At 38.6% G+C, this 17,521-nt stretch overlaps 1 protein-coding gene across 5 annotated transcripts in view; it reads right to left on the minus strand.

The window, feature by feature from the left end:
• LOC127794495 (small RNA 2'-O-methyltransferase) overlaps positions 1 to 15,909 on the minus strand; it is a 51,420-nt gene extending 35,511 nt beyond the window's left edge. Inside the window, exons 1-4 of one of the 5 annotated variants that reach the window (XM_052325640.1) lie at positions 15,699 to 15,908; positions 15,414 to 15,534; positions 4,161 to 4,450; positions 615 to 704 (exon numbers count right to left, since the gene is read on the minus strand). In XM_052325640.1, the coding sequence (XP_052181600.1) occupies positions 615 to 704; positions 4,161 to 4,433 (363 nt within the window). In that variant the 5' untranslated portion in view covers positions 4,434 to 4,450; positions 15,414 to 15,534; positions 15,699 to 15,908. The other 4 variants (XM_052325643.1, XM_052325644.1, XM_052325641.1 and 1 more) reach the window with 4 other exon arrangements.
• Positions 15,910 to 17,521: the final 1,612 nt, after the last annotated feature.

A 17,521-nucleotide genomic window follows, 5' to 3' on the forward strand; every position in this document is an offset into this window, starting at 1 on the left:
TGAATCATCAGCGCAGCCACTTTTGCGGGCCAATTAGCAATCCATCACTACCATCAACTATGTAGAGCATCTCAATAAACAGAAAAAAGTCCTCTGATAACTAAATCATTGCACATCTCAATCTCATAGAGAAAGCTATATATTCAGCTCTAATTGAATTTCCCTATCAAGAGGCATTGTAAAAACTCACATTACCTTGCTCTTAAGATCCTTTAGATCACCTAGAATGCCACAAACCCCAGTTCCCTAAAAGTCTTTCACAATATCTTCTATGAACTGAAAAAAGAAATTGCTGAGGAACAAACTACCACAAAAACTGATGCTGACAATGGTATAAACAGGTATTCGAGTTTTGATGAGATAATTAAGACAAATTCAATAGACACCTAGAACAGTATCAACACAAAAGAACAACTTTCAAAGGAGAAAGGCTGTAACTAGCCAAATCTGTACATTACAGCAGCAATGTAACAGTTCAATTTTTTTTAGAAAGTTGATCCAAATGAAATGAAGTAACATAGCATGGTGATTTCAAGACTCCAACAGTGGCATGATTTGTCACTACAAAAACATAAGCTAGTTTATCATGTTTTATTTCAGCACAACAAATTTACCTCATTTGAGAAAAAGTAAGAGAAGCGAGCAACAAACTCATCCCATGGATCCTGTACAGTGGAATCATCAGTTGTAGTGCTCATGCCTAGCTGCAAAAACACCCACAAAAAAAAAAAGAATATAACATATGAGGACATTTGCTTTTGATTAGTCAATTAGTGAGTTTCCATGGAGACTGAGGGAAATATGAAAAATATATGATCTTGGAAATTATGCATGATAAATAACTAATAATATCCCTAATTTTTCCATATCACACATGCGGAGCCTTTAGAACCTTATTGGTGCATCTTTATTGAAATTATTTTCTCCACTAGAAAATATACTTTGATGAAGCAGGAAAGGTAGAGAAAATCCAGAACAACCAACTTCAGCTGCTTAATTTATACCAAGTCCAATCTGACGAGTCTTTGCACAATTGTTAAATGTCAGACACATGATCACAATAAAGGATGCTTGTTGAAGGATATTTGCAAAAAACTAGACAGTCATCTTTCCTTGACGAAAGGAAAATATTCAAATGCATCTTTTAGTGAAGGATTTGCTTTCATTTGGTGATGAACATGAAAGCTAAATGCCATTAGGTAAAGGATTTTCTCCATGAGTAATGTGAACACAACTGATTAATTAGACACATGACATGTAATAATTTACAACACAAATACAATAACTGTCATAGTTTATATGATTCTTCTTCACTGGGAAGTAGCAAATTTCAACAAGTCAAAAGATGGAAATCATCATAATGCGCCAAATATTCCAAAGTTCAGGAAAAAAAAAAAAAAAAAGCAGCACTTTACACCACATAGAGCTTTTTTTTTTTAGTGGTCACCTCAAGTAGAGATGATGTGGTGATAAAACTTGAAGATTAAGTCATTCCAGAAAGGATCAGTTTAAGTTTCTTGGATCAGTTGTCCAAAAAGAAGGGGAGATTATTTAGGATGTTACTCATAGAATTAAAACAGATTGGTAAAAGCGGAAAAGTGTGTCCAGTAATTTATGTGATCATAAGATCTAAAGCTAGAAGGGGAGCTTTACCAAACAACTATAAGGTCATCTTCATTGAATGGCTTAAAATGTTGGGCAACTATGGTAACAACATGGGCAAGTAACTTAGATGAGAATATCATGGCAGATATGCAACCATACAAGAAAGACAAAATTAGAGATGAGATTATACATAATAAGGTTAAAGTGGCAACTATTGAAAATAAGGTGTGCAAGACACAATTCAAATGGTTTGAAAATATGAAAAAGAAGACCAATAGGAGCACCTATGAGATGAGTGGATGAAATGGAGAAGGTTTGTAGCAAAACAGGTAGACCAAAGAGAACTTGATGGGAAACCATTAAACATGACCTAGAATATAATAGCCTTACAAAAGATATGAGCCATATGGTGATGGATGGAAGAAATAACTAGAGGACTAGAATTCATGTAACCTACCCCACCTAGTGGTATTTCAGGCTTGTGGAGGGGGTGGGGGTGGTTGTTATAGACTAGAAAAGATATGAGCAAAATTACAAATATTGATTCTTCCACAACAACAAAAATCTGTTACAAATAGTTTTTTAGCAAAATTTTGGTAGTGGTTGTCATGACCGAAAGGGGGCCCATGACCAATACTTAACTCTTAATGAACCATAAACCATTAGGTTCAAGCAAGCCTTTGTATGTATCATATCATGACAATAACAATTAATAACAAATAACTGAACCATAACAATATTCATTTCATGATAATAAACTGAATTAATGTTTGTGCAACCCTACCTATAATAACTGGAGGAAACTACAATGAATTTCAAAACTAAGAAAATAACTAATGCCCAAAAGAACAAACAATAGGGCCTACCAAAACTAAGTTAAACTGAACTGGACTACATTGCTCAAACTGCCTGATGCATTGGTTTTGAGGCCAAATCGTGGTCTAAAAAAACATACATATATATAACTGAATTTAAACTCAGTAAATATACCATGACATAATTTAAGTATGTATATCCATTCCTAGACAGATTTTGTATACATGCTGTATACCTATTTCTGCATTGATTTGACATAATCTATATTCCTATTCCAACATGAATTTGGTATGTCCCATATAACTATTTCTATATGACTTTGGTAAAATATATAATCTTGTTCCTACATGATTTTACTATAGTCTATTTCTATTTCAGTAGGGATTTGGGTTTTTGCAGTGGTTAAGTGACCATTACAGAGGAGATCAAACCTAATTCGTCAACAATTCCCAAAATTCCAAACACTGCAAATCCTTGGGGTAGAAAAAATCATGCTTCCACATGTCCAACCTAAATGAGGTAATATCAGTTCCACTGAATTGATGATTTGCCATGGAGTTGGCAACCATTTGAAGACAGGCTTGAGTTTTTAATATTATACAGAGGCACTATGCCTAAGGGATGCACTTACCTTGTGCCATCCATAGTCCTTCACATGGGTAGATCAATGCAATATATTATAAAAATTTCACATTCTATATGGATGAAATATAAGTACCAGATAGAAATGTTGATTATTGAAAAAAAACGGCTACAATATGAGAGAACTTCATGACTTAGTTATACCAAAATGAGTAGTTCTTTCAAAATGTGATCCCCTGCTCTCAACCCAAGCCTTCACTTTCAACTAAATCTTGACTTTCTAATTTCCATCAGTTATTTTCTAAAAGTTAAAATAATCATCTGTGTATGAAATGCTACAAAAATCAGTTGTTAAAAAAATATGTTTTCCTCCATAATAAATACAGTAAAAGGTAAACAAGTTACCTCGGTTACAGAAACTAAATTTATTCTGAATGTGCATAAAATTGAATCCAATTGCCTGGGTCACCCAATACAACCCTGCTTGTTGGCAATTAAAGTCTAAAGGATCATCAGGAACAGAATCTTGTGGGCATCAGAGACCAAAGAAAAGGAGAAGACTTGTTTGTAAATATTGATAGTGAGGTAAGTTTTTGATAAGGTTAGAGAGTCACTAGAAGACAAGTGCAAAGCCACATCTAAAGGGCTACACTCACAAGGAAACCCAGATGACAGTTCACTCACATTGACGCTAACAATTAAGCAACACTTCTTCCTCATATGCCATGGACAAACTAACTGGATGTATCACGCAGAGATCCTGCAGTTATTATTTACTATTGACTAAGTTTTGTATTAAGTAAATAATAAAGTAAGACGACAGAAAAATGTGAACAAATTTTTGGATTTTTTTTATTGCAAAACAGTTCACTGATGAAGCTAACTGGTATCAAAATTGAGCACCTAGCAAACCAGAGTAGCATATGAATATTAGGTGATCAAGATTGTGGAAAAAACTAATACAACTTGATGGATTAGTAATTAAAGAAAAATGTAGAAGACATTAGTGAAAATCAATAAATAACTAACAAGATAAAACCAAAAGAAAAGCACATGAAAACTGATAAAACATCTAAAGATAAATCCATTGTCCGACACAATCTTAAAATTACATCTTCATTGGAGCAATTTATGCAACACAAACAATGAAATAAAACCTTCTCTAAAGCCATCTCTGCAGCAGACTGCTCTGCATCTTTTTTTCTCTTGAAGGCTTCTGATATGACAGAAAAGTCTGGAAGTTCCAAGCAACAGCGATAAAGACAGGGGCCCTTCTGTGGAATGGATAACCCTGGGCATTCATTTTGAGTAGATTCATGTACTTCCTCAACCTTATAGCATGCTTCACTGCCAAACCTCTGGTATATTATGGCTTTAGGTGTGAGTGGCATCTTTTTTTGAACAACAGCTGGAGGTCCTCCTACGTCCATCTATTGTCTCCAAGTAACTAGATAAATAAGCAAAATCTTAATTAGTCTCCTGGGTAAGATTTTGTTGAAACAAAGTTGTGCATACAGCCTAATTTATTAAAAGCAAGGAATGCAGAAGCCAACACTTCCTTCAACCATGAAAAATATAATCAAATAAAAGTCAATCACACATGTTGACTGTGGAGCAGAAACTAATTCAATCATTTACTTTCATTGTGCCATAAATTTAAAACTGTAAAACCAAAGACATTTTAAAATGGAAAGCTGAAGCAAAAGGCAACACAGGTATAATTTGCAATGTTGAAACCAAGCTTTCTTCCTCTAGGAAATTAAAACTTTTCTTCTAACTTTGGCCAAATAAAGGAACTGTTTTAGAGGAAAAGTAAGTGGCAGTAGCACATAATTTGAAGAAAGCAACCATTTTTTTCAATCGGCAACTAACTAAAGGTACATTTGCAAAAGCCAAGACTGCAAACAGGGATTGCAAACTATGTAAAATCATGGTCCTACCCATACTCAGTTATGTTGATCAAGGACTCCTAAGACTCCTAGATTTGTTGTTACGGATAATCAAAATTTACAACACTTCCTCCCCCCCCCCCTCCCCCCCCTAAAAAACAAATAAAACACCCACACGCAAAGCAATAAAGGCAAAAAATTGATCTCTTCAAAAATGTTCCTTTAAAGCCTTTCAATTATGGCATATAAAATTAGACCACACAAAAGAGTACTATTATCTGGATAATAGGTAGCCAATCATATGAGTACTATTAGTGTATGGCCCTTCCAGGTTATTTGGATGATAAAAGGAACTTGAATTAAAAAAACCACGCTTATGGACTGAGGAATCCCCTCAAAACTTCTCATGCTACTGGCTTCCCTCCTACGACCCAACCACCCCCCCCCCCCCCCCCCCCCCCGCCCGAACCACAATCTGGATTGTGCATTCCAGACTGTGATTCTTTTGCATCCCAGGATGCGAGGAATGTGATCCAAATTCCCAAAAATGGAGGTCCCAACCAGTGCATGGAATCAATTAAATCAATTTAAAACTAGGGGAAGAAATTTTAAGTCAAAATAATTTTCAAGGAAAATTAGAGAAAAGAAGGCTCTACCTCACTTTCTTGTATATTCTATTCATTTTGAATTATATTCAAACATGACTTGTTTGCATAGGATTTTTCAATGCATAAGTTGTACAAGAACATAAAAGAAATTCAAAAGAAAACAAACTGTTGGAGAAGATAAAGGAAAAAGGAGAAATAATTTCAAGCTGTAAGTGGGGTAGATAAGGAGATAAGAAGATGAGATTAAGATGGGAAAAGATTAGAAGAGTTCGAACTAAGAAGATAAAGAAAATGAAGGATAAAGCTGCTCCAAAAAACCAGATAAGAAAGTCTTAGTTCAAATAAATTCTAATCTGGAACATGTTGTAATCTATTCCTGTATTCCAGGAGATTTTTTGGGGGATTGTGTGTATATTTAGTGTATCTCTTGGATCAATGAAGGCATGGAAGTACATTCTTTTCATTAATTTCCAACATTCCTTCATTTTTCATGGTATCAAAGCCACGTTCTTGTGGCAGACGTTCCTTTCTTCCCTACGACCTGTAGACTCCTTTAAGTACACGTCTGTAAAGATGATTTGGGCTAGAGAAATCTAGGGCATGAGAGAATAAAAGAAGAACTTCAAAGATGAATAATATTTCCAGCAACCTTACAACGAAGCTCATTGAGCTTATATACAATTGTGCCTAACTACTATAACAGAAAACTTAATACCGAAACTAACAGCCTATGCTAGATAAAACACATAACAACAGCATATGCTAGATAAACACATAACAGAAATAACACCAAGTATGCTAACAGAAATAGGCTCAAGTAATCTCTTCAACATTCCCCCTCAAAGTAGACTTCCCTTTGAGCCTTTGTCTAGCAGTTAATTCTCGAGAATCAGCAACCACAGTAACCATGAGAGATGGCTGCATATGTAGCTTGTCCACCAAAAACTTAAATCTGCTCCGTGGTAATCCTTTAGTAAACACATCTGCAATTTGATGAGTAGTAGACACATATCTAATCTCAACTTGATTCTTCTCCACCTTTTCACGAACAAAATGGATATCAATTTCAATATGTTTTGTACGAGCATGAAAAACTGGGTTCTCAGCCATGCTCTGGGCTGCTTGATTGTCACTCCAAATAATTGGAGTATGCACACACGAATAACCCAACTCACCAAATAAGGATATCAGCCACATAACTTTTGTCACACCCTGAGCAATGGCTCTATACTTAGCCTCCCCAACAGACCTAGCAACCACTGATTGTTTCTTTGAACTCCAAATGATTAGGTTGTTACCAAGAAAGATACATATCCCACTAGTTGACCGCCAAGACACTCTACAACCAGCAAAGTCGACGTCCGTGTAAACATTAAGAGATAAATCTGCATAAGAAGGTGAAAAGAAGAGGCCAAGACCAATTGTACCCTTAAGATATCTCAGCAGCCTTTTACAAGCCAACCAGTGCTGCTGCTTAGGATTAGCCAAAAACTGACTAAGTTTATTCACTCCAAAAGCTATATCAGGCCTTGTATAAGTAAGGTATTGCAATGACCCTATCAGTGTTCGATACAAGGCTGGATTAGCAAATAATTCACCTTCATCAATTAGAGAGATAGCATAATCAACTGGAGTGTCACATGAATTACAATCTGACAGAGCAACCTTCTTTAATAAATTTAACACATACTTGGACTGAGTAAGGTAGAGACCATTGCTATCTCTATATGCCTCAAACCCTAGAAAGTAATTAATAAATCCTAGAGTTTTTAGAGCAAAATGAGTGTCAAGATCATGAATACAAGCTTGTACAAGAGCTGAATCCGAGCCAGTAATCAATATATCATCAACATACACCAAGATAAAAATGACAAAGGTGGAAGTTCATTTAACAAACAATGAAGCATCTGAAACAGCCCGTAAGAAACCCCAAAACTGGAGAGCATTTCTTAACTTGGTGTACCAAGCTCTAGGAGTGTGTTGAAGAGATTACTTAAGCCTATTTTTGTTAGCATACTTGGTGTTATTTCTGTTATGTGTTTATCTAGCATGTGTTGTTATTATGTTATGTGTTTTATCTAGCATAGGCTGTTAGTTTGCGGTATTAAATTCTGTTATAGTAGTTAGGCACAATTGTATATAAGCTCAATGAGCTTCGTTGTAAGGTTGCTGGAAATATTATTCATCTTTGAAGTTCTTCTTTTATTTCTCTCATGCCCTAGATTTCTCTAGCCCTAATCATCTTTACATGGTATTAGAGCTTGCAACTTGCGTCAATGGCCTCGAATCTTGATCGGAATTCTTCTTCTTCACTTCCGATACCTTCTTCCACCTCGCTATCCTCATCTTTGCAGTCTGATTTCTTGTCTGTGGCGAAGGCATTTAGCTTTATACCTATCAAGCTAGACTCAAGTAACTATATTTTTTGGAAAGCACAGATTCTCGCGACAATCCGTACCTTCGACTTGTTGCCATTTTTGAATAAGTCACCTCCTCCTCCTAAATATGTGTTGGATCTAGCTGGCGATGGTGAAGCTCCAGTGGTTAACATGGATTATATGAATTGGATGCGATCAGACCAATTGCTACTCGGCTGGTTGTTCTCTACCATTGACAAGGAGGTGCTTGCACAGGTGATTCAATGTGAATCATCTGTCAAGGTATGGTCTGCTCTTGAGAGCTTGTATTCTCGTCAAAACATAGCAAAGTCTTTCCAATTAAAGCAGCAACTAAGGCCTATAAAAAAGGATTCTATGTCTATTAATGATTACATTCTGAAAATTAAGACAATTGGTCATTTGTTGGCTGCTATTGGTGAATCTTTGAGTGATAAGGATCTATTACTTGCAATTCTAAATGGAATAGATCATGAGTATGAGACAGTTGTAAGCTTGATCACCTATCAAATGGATGAAATAGACTTGGAAAAAGTGCAGTACTTATTGTTGATGCATGAGTAGCGATTACATTCTAAAAATACTGCACAATCTATGGTGAATTTTGAATCTGTTATGCATGCTCCTGTTAATGTAAATATGACTTTTGTTGCATCACACAATGGTAACAATACTAGAGGAGGTTTTGTACAAAGAGGAGGAGGATATAGAGGTGGAAGAGGTTGTGGTAGATCAAATAGACGAATCTATTGTCAATTATGTGGAAAACCAGGGCACTTTGTTGATAAATGCTATCATAGATTTGACAAAAACTTCCAAAGGAATACTGGTGGTCAGAATTCTCAGAACTTTTAGAATTCTCAAAATTTTCAGAGGGTTATTGATTCTAGGGCATATGTAGCTACCTTTACTAATTCTAATGTGCCCTACATAACTGATATAGGTTCTTCACAAAGAGTCACCTCGTATGGCCATTTTTCTCAGCCTTCAGAGAATTTGTCTCCCTCACCGTTGTCTGATCATTCATGGTTTGTGGATTCTAGAGGCACAAATCATATCACTTCAAATCTCAACAACTTGACATTGCATGCACCTTACAATGGAGGAGACAAGGTCTCTATTGGTAATGGTAAGCAATTGTCTATATCTAATGTTGGTCTTGGACACCTATACACTCACACTAAACCTTTTTCTGTTATTACTTTACCTAGAGTTCTTCATGTTCCTCATATGAAGAAAAGTTTAATCAGTGTATCACAACTTACTAATGATCACAATGTGATTGCTGAATTTCATTTCAATGTGTGTTTGATTAAGGACAAGAATACAGGGCTTGTGCTACTTTGAGGACAACTTAGGGATGGTCTTTATCAGTTGGTTCCTACTTTTGGTCAAGCTGCTAGCGTCCCTAAGCATTCTGTCAAGTCTCCTCATCCAATGTCTTTTACTACTACTTCGTCTTCTATGAATAAATGTGCTGATTTTTCTTCTGATTGTTGTAAAACACAGCTTCCATTTAGTCATGGATTGTCTCCTAATGTTTGTTTAGCTCAATACAATAAGACATGCTAGCAGTGGCATGCTCATTTGGGTCATCCTACATACAATGTATTGAAATTGGTTCTTAATAAAATTTGAATTCCATGCCCTTCTTCAGCTCTTTCATTCTGTGATTCTTGTAAACTTGGTAAACATCATCAACTTCCATTTGTCTCTCATAATATTACCGCTAAGAGACCATTGGAGTTGATATATTCTGATGTCTGGGATCCTTCCCCTACTATTTCTGTTAAAGGATTCAGATATTATATTATCTTTGTTGATACTTATTCAAGGTTCACATGGCTATATCCTCTGAAGTTAAAATCAGATGATTTGCCTACCTTTATCAGTTTTCATAAACTTGTTGAAAATCAACACCAAACCAAGCTTAAAGCTATCCAAACCGATAATGGAGGGGAATTTCGAGCCTTTTTACCTTACCTACAAAGTCATGGAATACAGCCTAGGTTTTCATGCCCTTATACTCACCAACAAAATGGTGTAGCAGAAAGGAAACATAAGCATGTAGCGGAGATGGGTCTTACATTACTTGCTCATGCTCACATGCCATTAAAATTCTGGGAAAAGGCCTTCCAAGCTGCAGCTTCTATTACTAACATGCTGCCTTCCTCTTCATTATAGTTTCGTACCCCTTTTGAACTTCTCTATAATAAAACACCAAATTACCTATTGCTACAACCTTTTGGATGTACTTGTTTTCCTTATTTGAGACCTTATAACAAGCACAAATTTGATTTTCACACCCTCAAGTGTATATTTCTTGGATATAGCCATACTCAAGGAGGTTACATTTGTTTGCATCCTTCTAGAAAAATCTATGTTTCTAGGCATGTAAGTTTCAACCTGGATGAATTTCCTTTCCAGGTTCTTTTCTCTTCGTCCTCTACGTCATCTATATCCAGTTCAAATAGTTCTTCTACTTTGGTTTTTCAATCTCTTCCTTCTTCTTCTTCTTCTATTGTTTCTTGTCCTCGGGTAGCACAATCTTCTAATTCTCCTGAGTCTGCACACACATTTGCAAGTTCTAATAATTCTTCATCCCAACCATTATCTTTTACCTCATCTTAGCATGTTCAATCTTTTCCTCCCAGCACATTAGTTCCTGTTCCTAAGTACAAAACTGCTCCAGCTCCCTCCATTCATCCTATGGTTACTGAATATTACAACACTCTAACAAAATTGTGGCAAGAAATGGACCTATTTTTATGAAATCACATGAGAGTGTTCTGAAGATGAAAGAAAGTATGACAAGATGATAGAAAATGAGAGAGTGTTTGACTTTCTACATGGCTTTAACTCTAATCTTAATGAAGTTAGAGGTCGACTACTTGGAACCAAACCTTTGCCATCAATAAGGGAAGTTTTTTGCAGAAGTCAGGCGAGAAGAAAGCTGGAAGAAGGTAATGTTAAAATTCATCAGGAACTTCCAATTTGATGTCTACTCACAAACATCAACCTTGGTCTCCTCAAGGATGAAAACACCTTGTCATGACCCAAGATTCTATAGAAGGATATTATAGTAATAGATTTAGCAAGTTGTTAAGAGATATTTTGTAATGCGACATGGATGCTGTTATTTTTCTTAGAGGAAGCCTATCTAAGGCTGTTGGTAGGAGAAGGGAAAGGGATTATTGAATGAATGAAAATCTGATTTCTATCTCTCTCTTAATTCTCCTTGCCCTCTCCCGTCTCTCCCTCTCGTTCCTCTGTTTCTTCCCCCTTCTTCTTCTGATTTTCCCCCTCATTCTTCTCATTTCCTCCCCCAAACCAGGCAATGCTTAGTTCTAAACCTATCGGATCCTTCCGATTTCCATTCTAGTCCTAGGCTAAACCCTTGGACCATGACAAATTGGTATCAGAGCCTTACCATCCTCGGCCAGTCGTTAGGATTGCAGTGAGTAAGGAGTCCGTCGAAGGTGTTGACGTGGACAGCCAGAGGGTTGCGATTGTCCAAGGCGAGCGGAGTCCGTCACAGGTGAAGCGGACGGCCCAGAGAGTTGCGACCAAACCGGAAGTCCAATCCGACTAGACCGATAATCTTCCTGTAGACGCGACTGGGTGTTGCGATTTTGATCGAGAATTCCAACCGGAGTTCTGTGGGGTACTGCCGCTTTGATTGGTCAGTGATTTTGACCCAGACAGTAAGAAGCGGATCAGGGCGACTTCTTGAACCCGTTGTAGTTGCTACCAGATTTCGGAAATGCTAGGCGAGAGCAGTTCCTTGGCCGTCAACTCCTTCTGCTAGAGTTAATCGAGTGGCCTTCTTCGGTTGCTTCACCCTTCTTCTTCAGTTGCTTCACCCTTCTTCCTCCATTACCGAAACGAGAGCAAAGCAGTTCTCGCCAACTGCATCAATTAATCCTAAGCAGTTCGAAATTGAAAGGTGGAGTAGCGTCAGGAGGTGACAGCCATGATTCTCAACAACCCAGGCGAATTCAAGGAGCTACCATCGGCTAGTGGTCCTCGGCTCAGGAGGTAGCGACTGGCGCAGGAGTTCCAAGCGATCGCGGTTGTGTAGCAGGTTTCTGGCGATCGTGGTGTGGTCGGTGATTGGGCAGAACCTGAGGAAGGAAGCATTGATTCATCACTGGTTGGGTTATCACTGGCAAGAGGTTCGCGACTGTTGCAAGTCGAAAATAGCAGGGGAGCAGGTTCCGTAATCCACTGCGACTTGAATATTGGAGGCAACGCTCCTCGGGGAAGAAGCAATGACTGAAGTCAGAATCGAACTTGGATTTGGAAGGCTTAGCCGAGTAGGGCAAACTCGGATTTGAAAAGCAAAACCGAGCAAAGTCACTTCGGCTCGGAATTGAAGACGAGGTAGGCTAGGAGAGGTCCGCAGTAATACTGAGTTGAATTTGGAGGCGATTCAGAGTGGTGCATCGGTAGTTTCGTGGTTGGAAACGTTGCTAATCTCAACCTATATTTGAAGACGTGTGAAGGTGAAGCATACCTCGGCGTTGGCTGTTTGATCTTCAAGAGAACTAACCAGAGCAAGGTCCTTGGCCGTGATTTATGACAAGCTAGGCGAACTCTCTAACCGCAACCGCTCTCTGCTATGTTCTCGTGATCAAATTCCTGCTGGATTTCGGAATTGGATTCAGACACACTAGGAGTTCTGGTTGATCAGAACTTGCAGGCAAAATCAACCTCCTTAATTCCGACGGAGGGATTCTTGGCTAATTGGCCTTGAGGCAGTTGATTATCCAACTGCTGTGATGCCGATTGTGATTTTCGGCTGAGAGTCAGATGCTTTAGAAGGCTGATCAAGTTGCTGTAAGTGTGCAATTTTTTCTGCTGTCACAATAGATTTGATCTTAAAGCATAACAGTGGCTGCAATTTGCCACTTCTTGGATCAATTTTAGAGGTGATTGGGTGAGGCAGTTACAGAAGGTAATTAGGATGGAAAGAGCTACTGTTTCTTGGCCTATTGCTTTTCCAGCCAGTGAGATTTTGGCCAGGAAGAGTAGTGCACGAAGGAGTCCCATGGAGTCTCAATTGCAACTTAAGAAAGCTTCATTTTCAGCTGAAAGGGAGCCTCAATGGAAGCCAAAGAAGGCTGCATTTTCAGTGGGCAGCAACAGGGACAAATGAACAAGCAATGGGATTCATGAAGAGTGCAAGGAATTTGGTCGAATGTTTCGCGAGAAGTTGCAAGAGTTTGCAATAATACTATCTAAGGAGTATCATTACAGTTTTCCCGCCGAATACTTTGATGACTATCATAGAAGTTTCAAAAAAGAGGAGTTTCTTAAAATGGAAAAGCCGAAGGAAGAAAAAAGTGAGGAAAAGGAATTGGAGGAAGGCAATTAATCAATTGACAGCCTCTCAAGCACTCTTACTAGTGCTAAGACACTTGGCCAGGTGTCAATCATTGAGCAATCGTTGACTGGAAGTGAAGTTGCAGCATCTCCTGATGTTAATGCTCACAAACAGCCTTAGTATGAGTATTCAAGGAAAGAAAACAAACCTCCATTGCTTCATTTTGAGGCTACTGTTGATATTTCTGCAGCAAAACATGGTTGTGGGTTGAATGGGGATATAGTAACAACAACAATGGCTATAGATCTGCCCTTCTTACTTGTATTGGACAGTGATGAAGTTTTCCCTACTGAAATTCTGGGCCAATTTATGCTTGGATTTGATCTTGTAAACCTAATAACGAAGAAGAAGAAGCCTAGAAGGAGGAAGAAGGAAAGAAGGATGAACCAGATGGAAAAGGCTAGAATTGGATGAAGAGCCATGGCTACTTGTTGCAAGTTCTTGGGGACAAGAACTCTCTTAAGGAGGGAGAAATTGTCATGACCCAAGATTCTATAGAAGGGTATTATAGTAATAGATTTAGCAAGTTGTTAGGAGATATTTTGTAATACGACATGGATGCTGTTATTTTTGTTAGAGGAAGCCTATATAAGGCTGTTGGTAGGAGAAGGGAAAGGGATTATTGAATGAATGAAAATCTGATTTCTATCTCTCTCTTAATTCTCCTTGCCGTCTCCCGTCTCTCCCTCTCGTTCTTCTATTCTTCCCCCTTCTTCTGATTTTCCCCCTCATTCTTCTCATTTCCTCCCCTAAACCAGGCAATGCTTAGTTCTAAACCTATCGGATCCTTCCGATTTCCATTCTAGTCCTAGACTAAACCCTTGGACCATGACACACCTAACACGTATAGAGGAGAGTCCTAGAAAGATAAATAATGGTGCAACCGATGCAATAAGCCATATCACACGAAGGAAACTTGCTGGAAAATCCATGGCAAAACCAACAAATTGGAAGCCTGAGAACCAAAGGAAGGCGAATCAAGCAGCCTATGGGGTAGAGACTAAGACTGGAAAATCAACTAACCTGACTTTATCGGCAGATTAGTTGGAGATTTTACAACAATTGTTGAGCCAAACTAAGGTGATCAAATCTAGAATTAAGCTTGTCACATTAGCTGTCCCTTTCCCTCGAGCCATAGATGTAGTACCATCGGCTATCAAGATAGTTATACCCTGATCACAAGGTTTATAGGCTGACAACACCTTGAGCGAACCGGTCATGTGATCTGAAGCACCTGTATCTATTATATATACCTAATTTAAAATGTAACTTACTGTCAGTGAGCAAACTAACTAAAGACAGGAGTTGTTTGGTGACATTTTTCCCTTCTTATTGTGAATTTTAGGACCTATCTTCGAGGAAGATGATTGGCAGTGCTAAGGAGAAAGGAGATCTCTATTATATCTCAAGGCTTGGTCATTCTCTTGGATCTAGGTCACATATTCGATCCTCCTTGTTTACTATTTCAGATTCTGAGATTATGTTATGGCACCAACGTCTAGGGCATCCTAGTTTCAATTATTTCAAAGTTCTATATCATTCTCTTTTCATTAATAAAAGGAGCCATTCTTTTCATTGTGAGCAGTGTATATGTGCTAAACAAACCAAAAGTTCACATCCAACTGGCTGCATGTTAACTGTGATACATGAGGGATTCTTGGAAGTTTTATGTTTTTTAAGGGGGTAATTGATCAATTTATATTTGGAATATGTGAACATTATGCAATTTATGTGCACGTTTTCCCTTTAAGATCAAGTTTAGCACAAGAAGACATAATAGATTCTTTAGAAGGATTTAGGAACAATTAGCAAGTATAATGCATTAGCAGGAATCTCATATCAACAATGTCGAAATCAGGTAACGAATAAAACTGGGAAACAAAATTATCAAAAAGCTTGCAGATCTGCAGAGGAGATAAGACAAAAGGAAAAATAATAAAAAAAATCTGAAAAGAAAAAAATACCGGTGGCACCACCGGCGCTGAAACCCCAAAAATCATCGGAGGGGTTTCAGATCTGAAACACCAACGATGATAGCTGGGGTTGAAGATCGAAACCCCTTGGATCATTGCTGGGGTCTGAAAACGAGGGAGAAGAGAGAGAGAGAGGATGAGAGAGAAAGAACCGACACAGCCCAGCGACGGCTGGCGAGGCTCCTCCTTTTTGTATGCCGGCGGCGATGGCAGATCAGCGACGCTCGGCGAATCTATTAGCAGGGGTTTCAGAGAGAAGCCGCCGGCAAACTTGCAGATCTGCAGAGGAGAGGAGACAAAAAAGAAAAATAATAAAAAAATCTGAAGAAAAAAAAAAGAAAAATACCGGTGGTGGCCGGCGATGCTGGGGTTGAAGATCGAACCCCCTTGGATCATCGCTGGGATTCGAAAACGATAGAGAGAGAGAGAGAGAGAGACGATACAGCCTAGTGATGCCTGGCGAGGCTCCTCCGGTCGGCGGTGGCGATGGAAGATCCGGCAAACGACGAGGAGAGAGTCCGCCGGTGGATTTGCAGTCTGCAGTTGAGGAGATTTCGAAGGGAGGGCGGGGGGGGGGGAGAGGGACAGAGCAGTCACCAGTGCGAGTGTTCTCAGATCCGAGCGTTCTTCTCAGATCCGGACAGAGACCGTCTCTTCAGTATCAGATCTGTTTTTAAGATCCGATCCGCTTAAGACTGGGGCAAAAGGATTGGGATTCTCGAATCTGATCCAGGTCTGCTCTTAAATGGACTTTATTTTTATTTATCTAAACGGGCCGGATCTGAATCAAGTCCGATCCGTTGGGAGGCCTAGTGCAACAATACATGTGACAAGGGTAGCAGTATATGTGACAAAGGTTGCAATTGAGTTGTATCAAGTTTTGTTGAGTTCAGACTCAACTTGATGAATGTATGGGCTCAAGTTTGACTCGAGACTTAAAGCCCTCCTCAAATTCAAACTCGATTCATGTAAGCCAAACTCGATGAAGAAGATGAATGGTTGCAAGCTTTATTTTAGTCAAAGAAAGTGAATCGATTGGAGAAAGCGAATGGTTGCAGCTTTAAGTGATTGCCTTCGTCGGAGAAGGCATATTGTCATAAGCACGAAGCAGAGTCTCACACCATCATTGAAGAAGATGGATAGTCGAAATAGTGATTGGCTTCTCCTCCACCAGCACTAAATTTGGCTCTCATCCCTAATCAGAAATACTCGAACTTATCAATTGCACACTTCGACAAGGAGACGAGCACTCTAACAGCATCAGAGTCATCGACAACCGGCAAGAATAGGCAATATATGTTGCTGGTCAAAAGGCTTATATGTAGAGGTTTACTCTCTCCAAAATCTAACTCTTCCAGCCCTAGCTTCGACCACTATGATACTTACTTGGTAGGTGTCAGAATAAGAAGAAAATAAGCCTCACACAAAGGCGAAACTAGTGACAACTAATGTTGCCCTAGAGAAGAAGAGGAAGGAATAGGCGAATGCAAAGGACGAGAGGTAGAAAGGAACAAAGGTAGAAGGCGAGCCGCTAAGGGTTTATTGGGTCTCCCCCACCCCTACTAAATGTGCTAATAGAGAAGTGATATAATATACGATGATATGTATTTGTTGTTTGGTTTTAAAGAATGGAACGCAATAGAAATTTAAAAAAAAAATTGATCAATCAAACACTTTGGCTGATCATGAAACCCAAAAGACCGGATCTAGTTTACAACTATATAATCATTTCAAGAATAAAGAATAAAAATAAAACCCAACATTTTGATTTTTTTTATGCGAAAAGATTGAATTTTCATGCCGTGAGGTGTCACTCACCCTCTACAAATGATCCACACCAAAGATAAGTTTTATGAATGTCAACGAGCATGCCTCTTGAGACTTCTTACGCCAAATATGTAAGATCTAACCCAAACTTTCGAAAATATCTGGTTTCTCTTTCTAACTTTTCTAAAAAGTTGTATTTCCTTTAAAAGGCAAAGGCATTAATGGCCTATTTATAGAGGAGGCCAAACCCTAGTCTAACTAGGGTTTGGAATCAAGTCCAACACATTTAGGACGTGTTGGGCCGTGGCCAGCCCACTGGCCACGAGGGCCATGTTATTTTCTTTTTGAGCAAGATTTCTTGAATTTTTGCTAGGGTTATAGCATTTGTATTGGCACATTTGATTTGGAATATTGTGGGGATTTATGCCATAGTCTTTTTGTTCCATCCATAGGATTCGAGCAACTATATAATCACTTTTAGTGAAAGGGAATGGAAATT

This window comes from Diospyros lotus, chromosome 2 (genome assembly GCF_014633365.1).
Source record: "Diospyros lotus cultivar Yz01 chromosome 2, ASM1463336v1, whole genome shotgun sequence".
Taxonomy (NCBI): Eukaryota; Viridiplantae; Streptophyta; class Magnoliopsida; order Ericales; family Ebenaceae; genus Diospyros; species Diospyros lotus.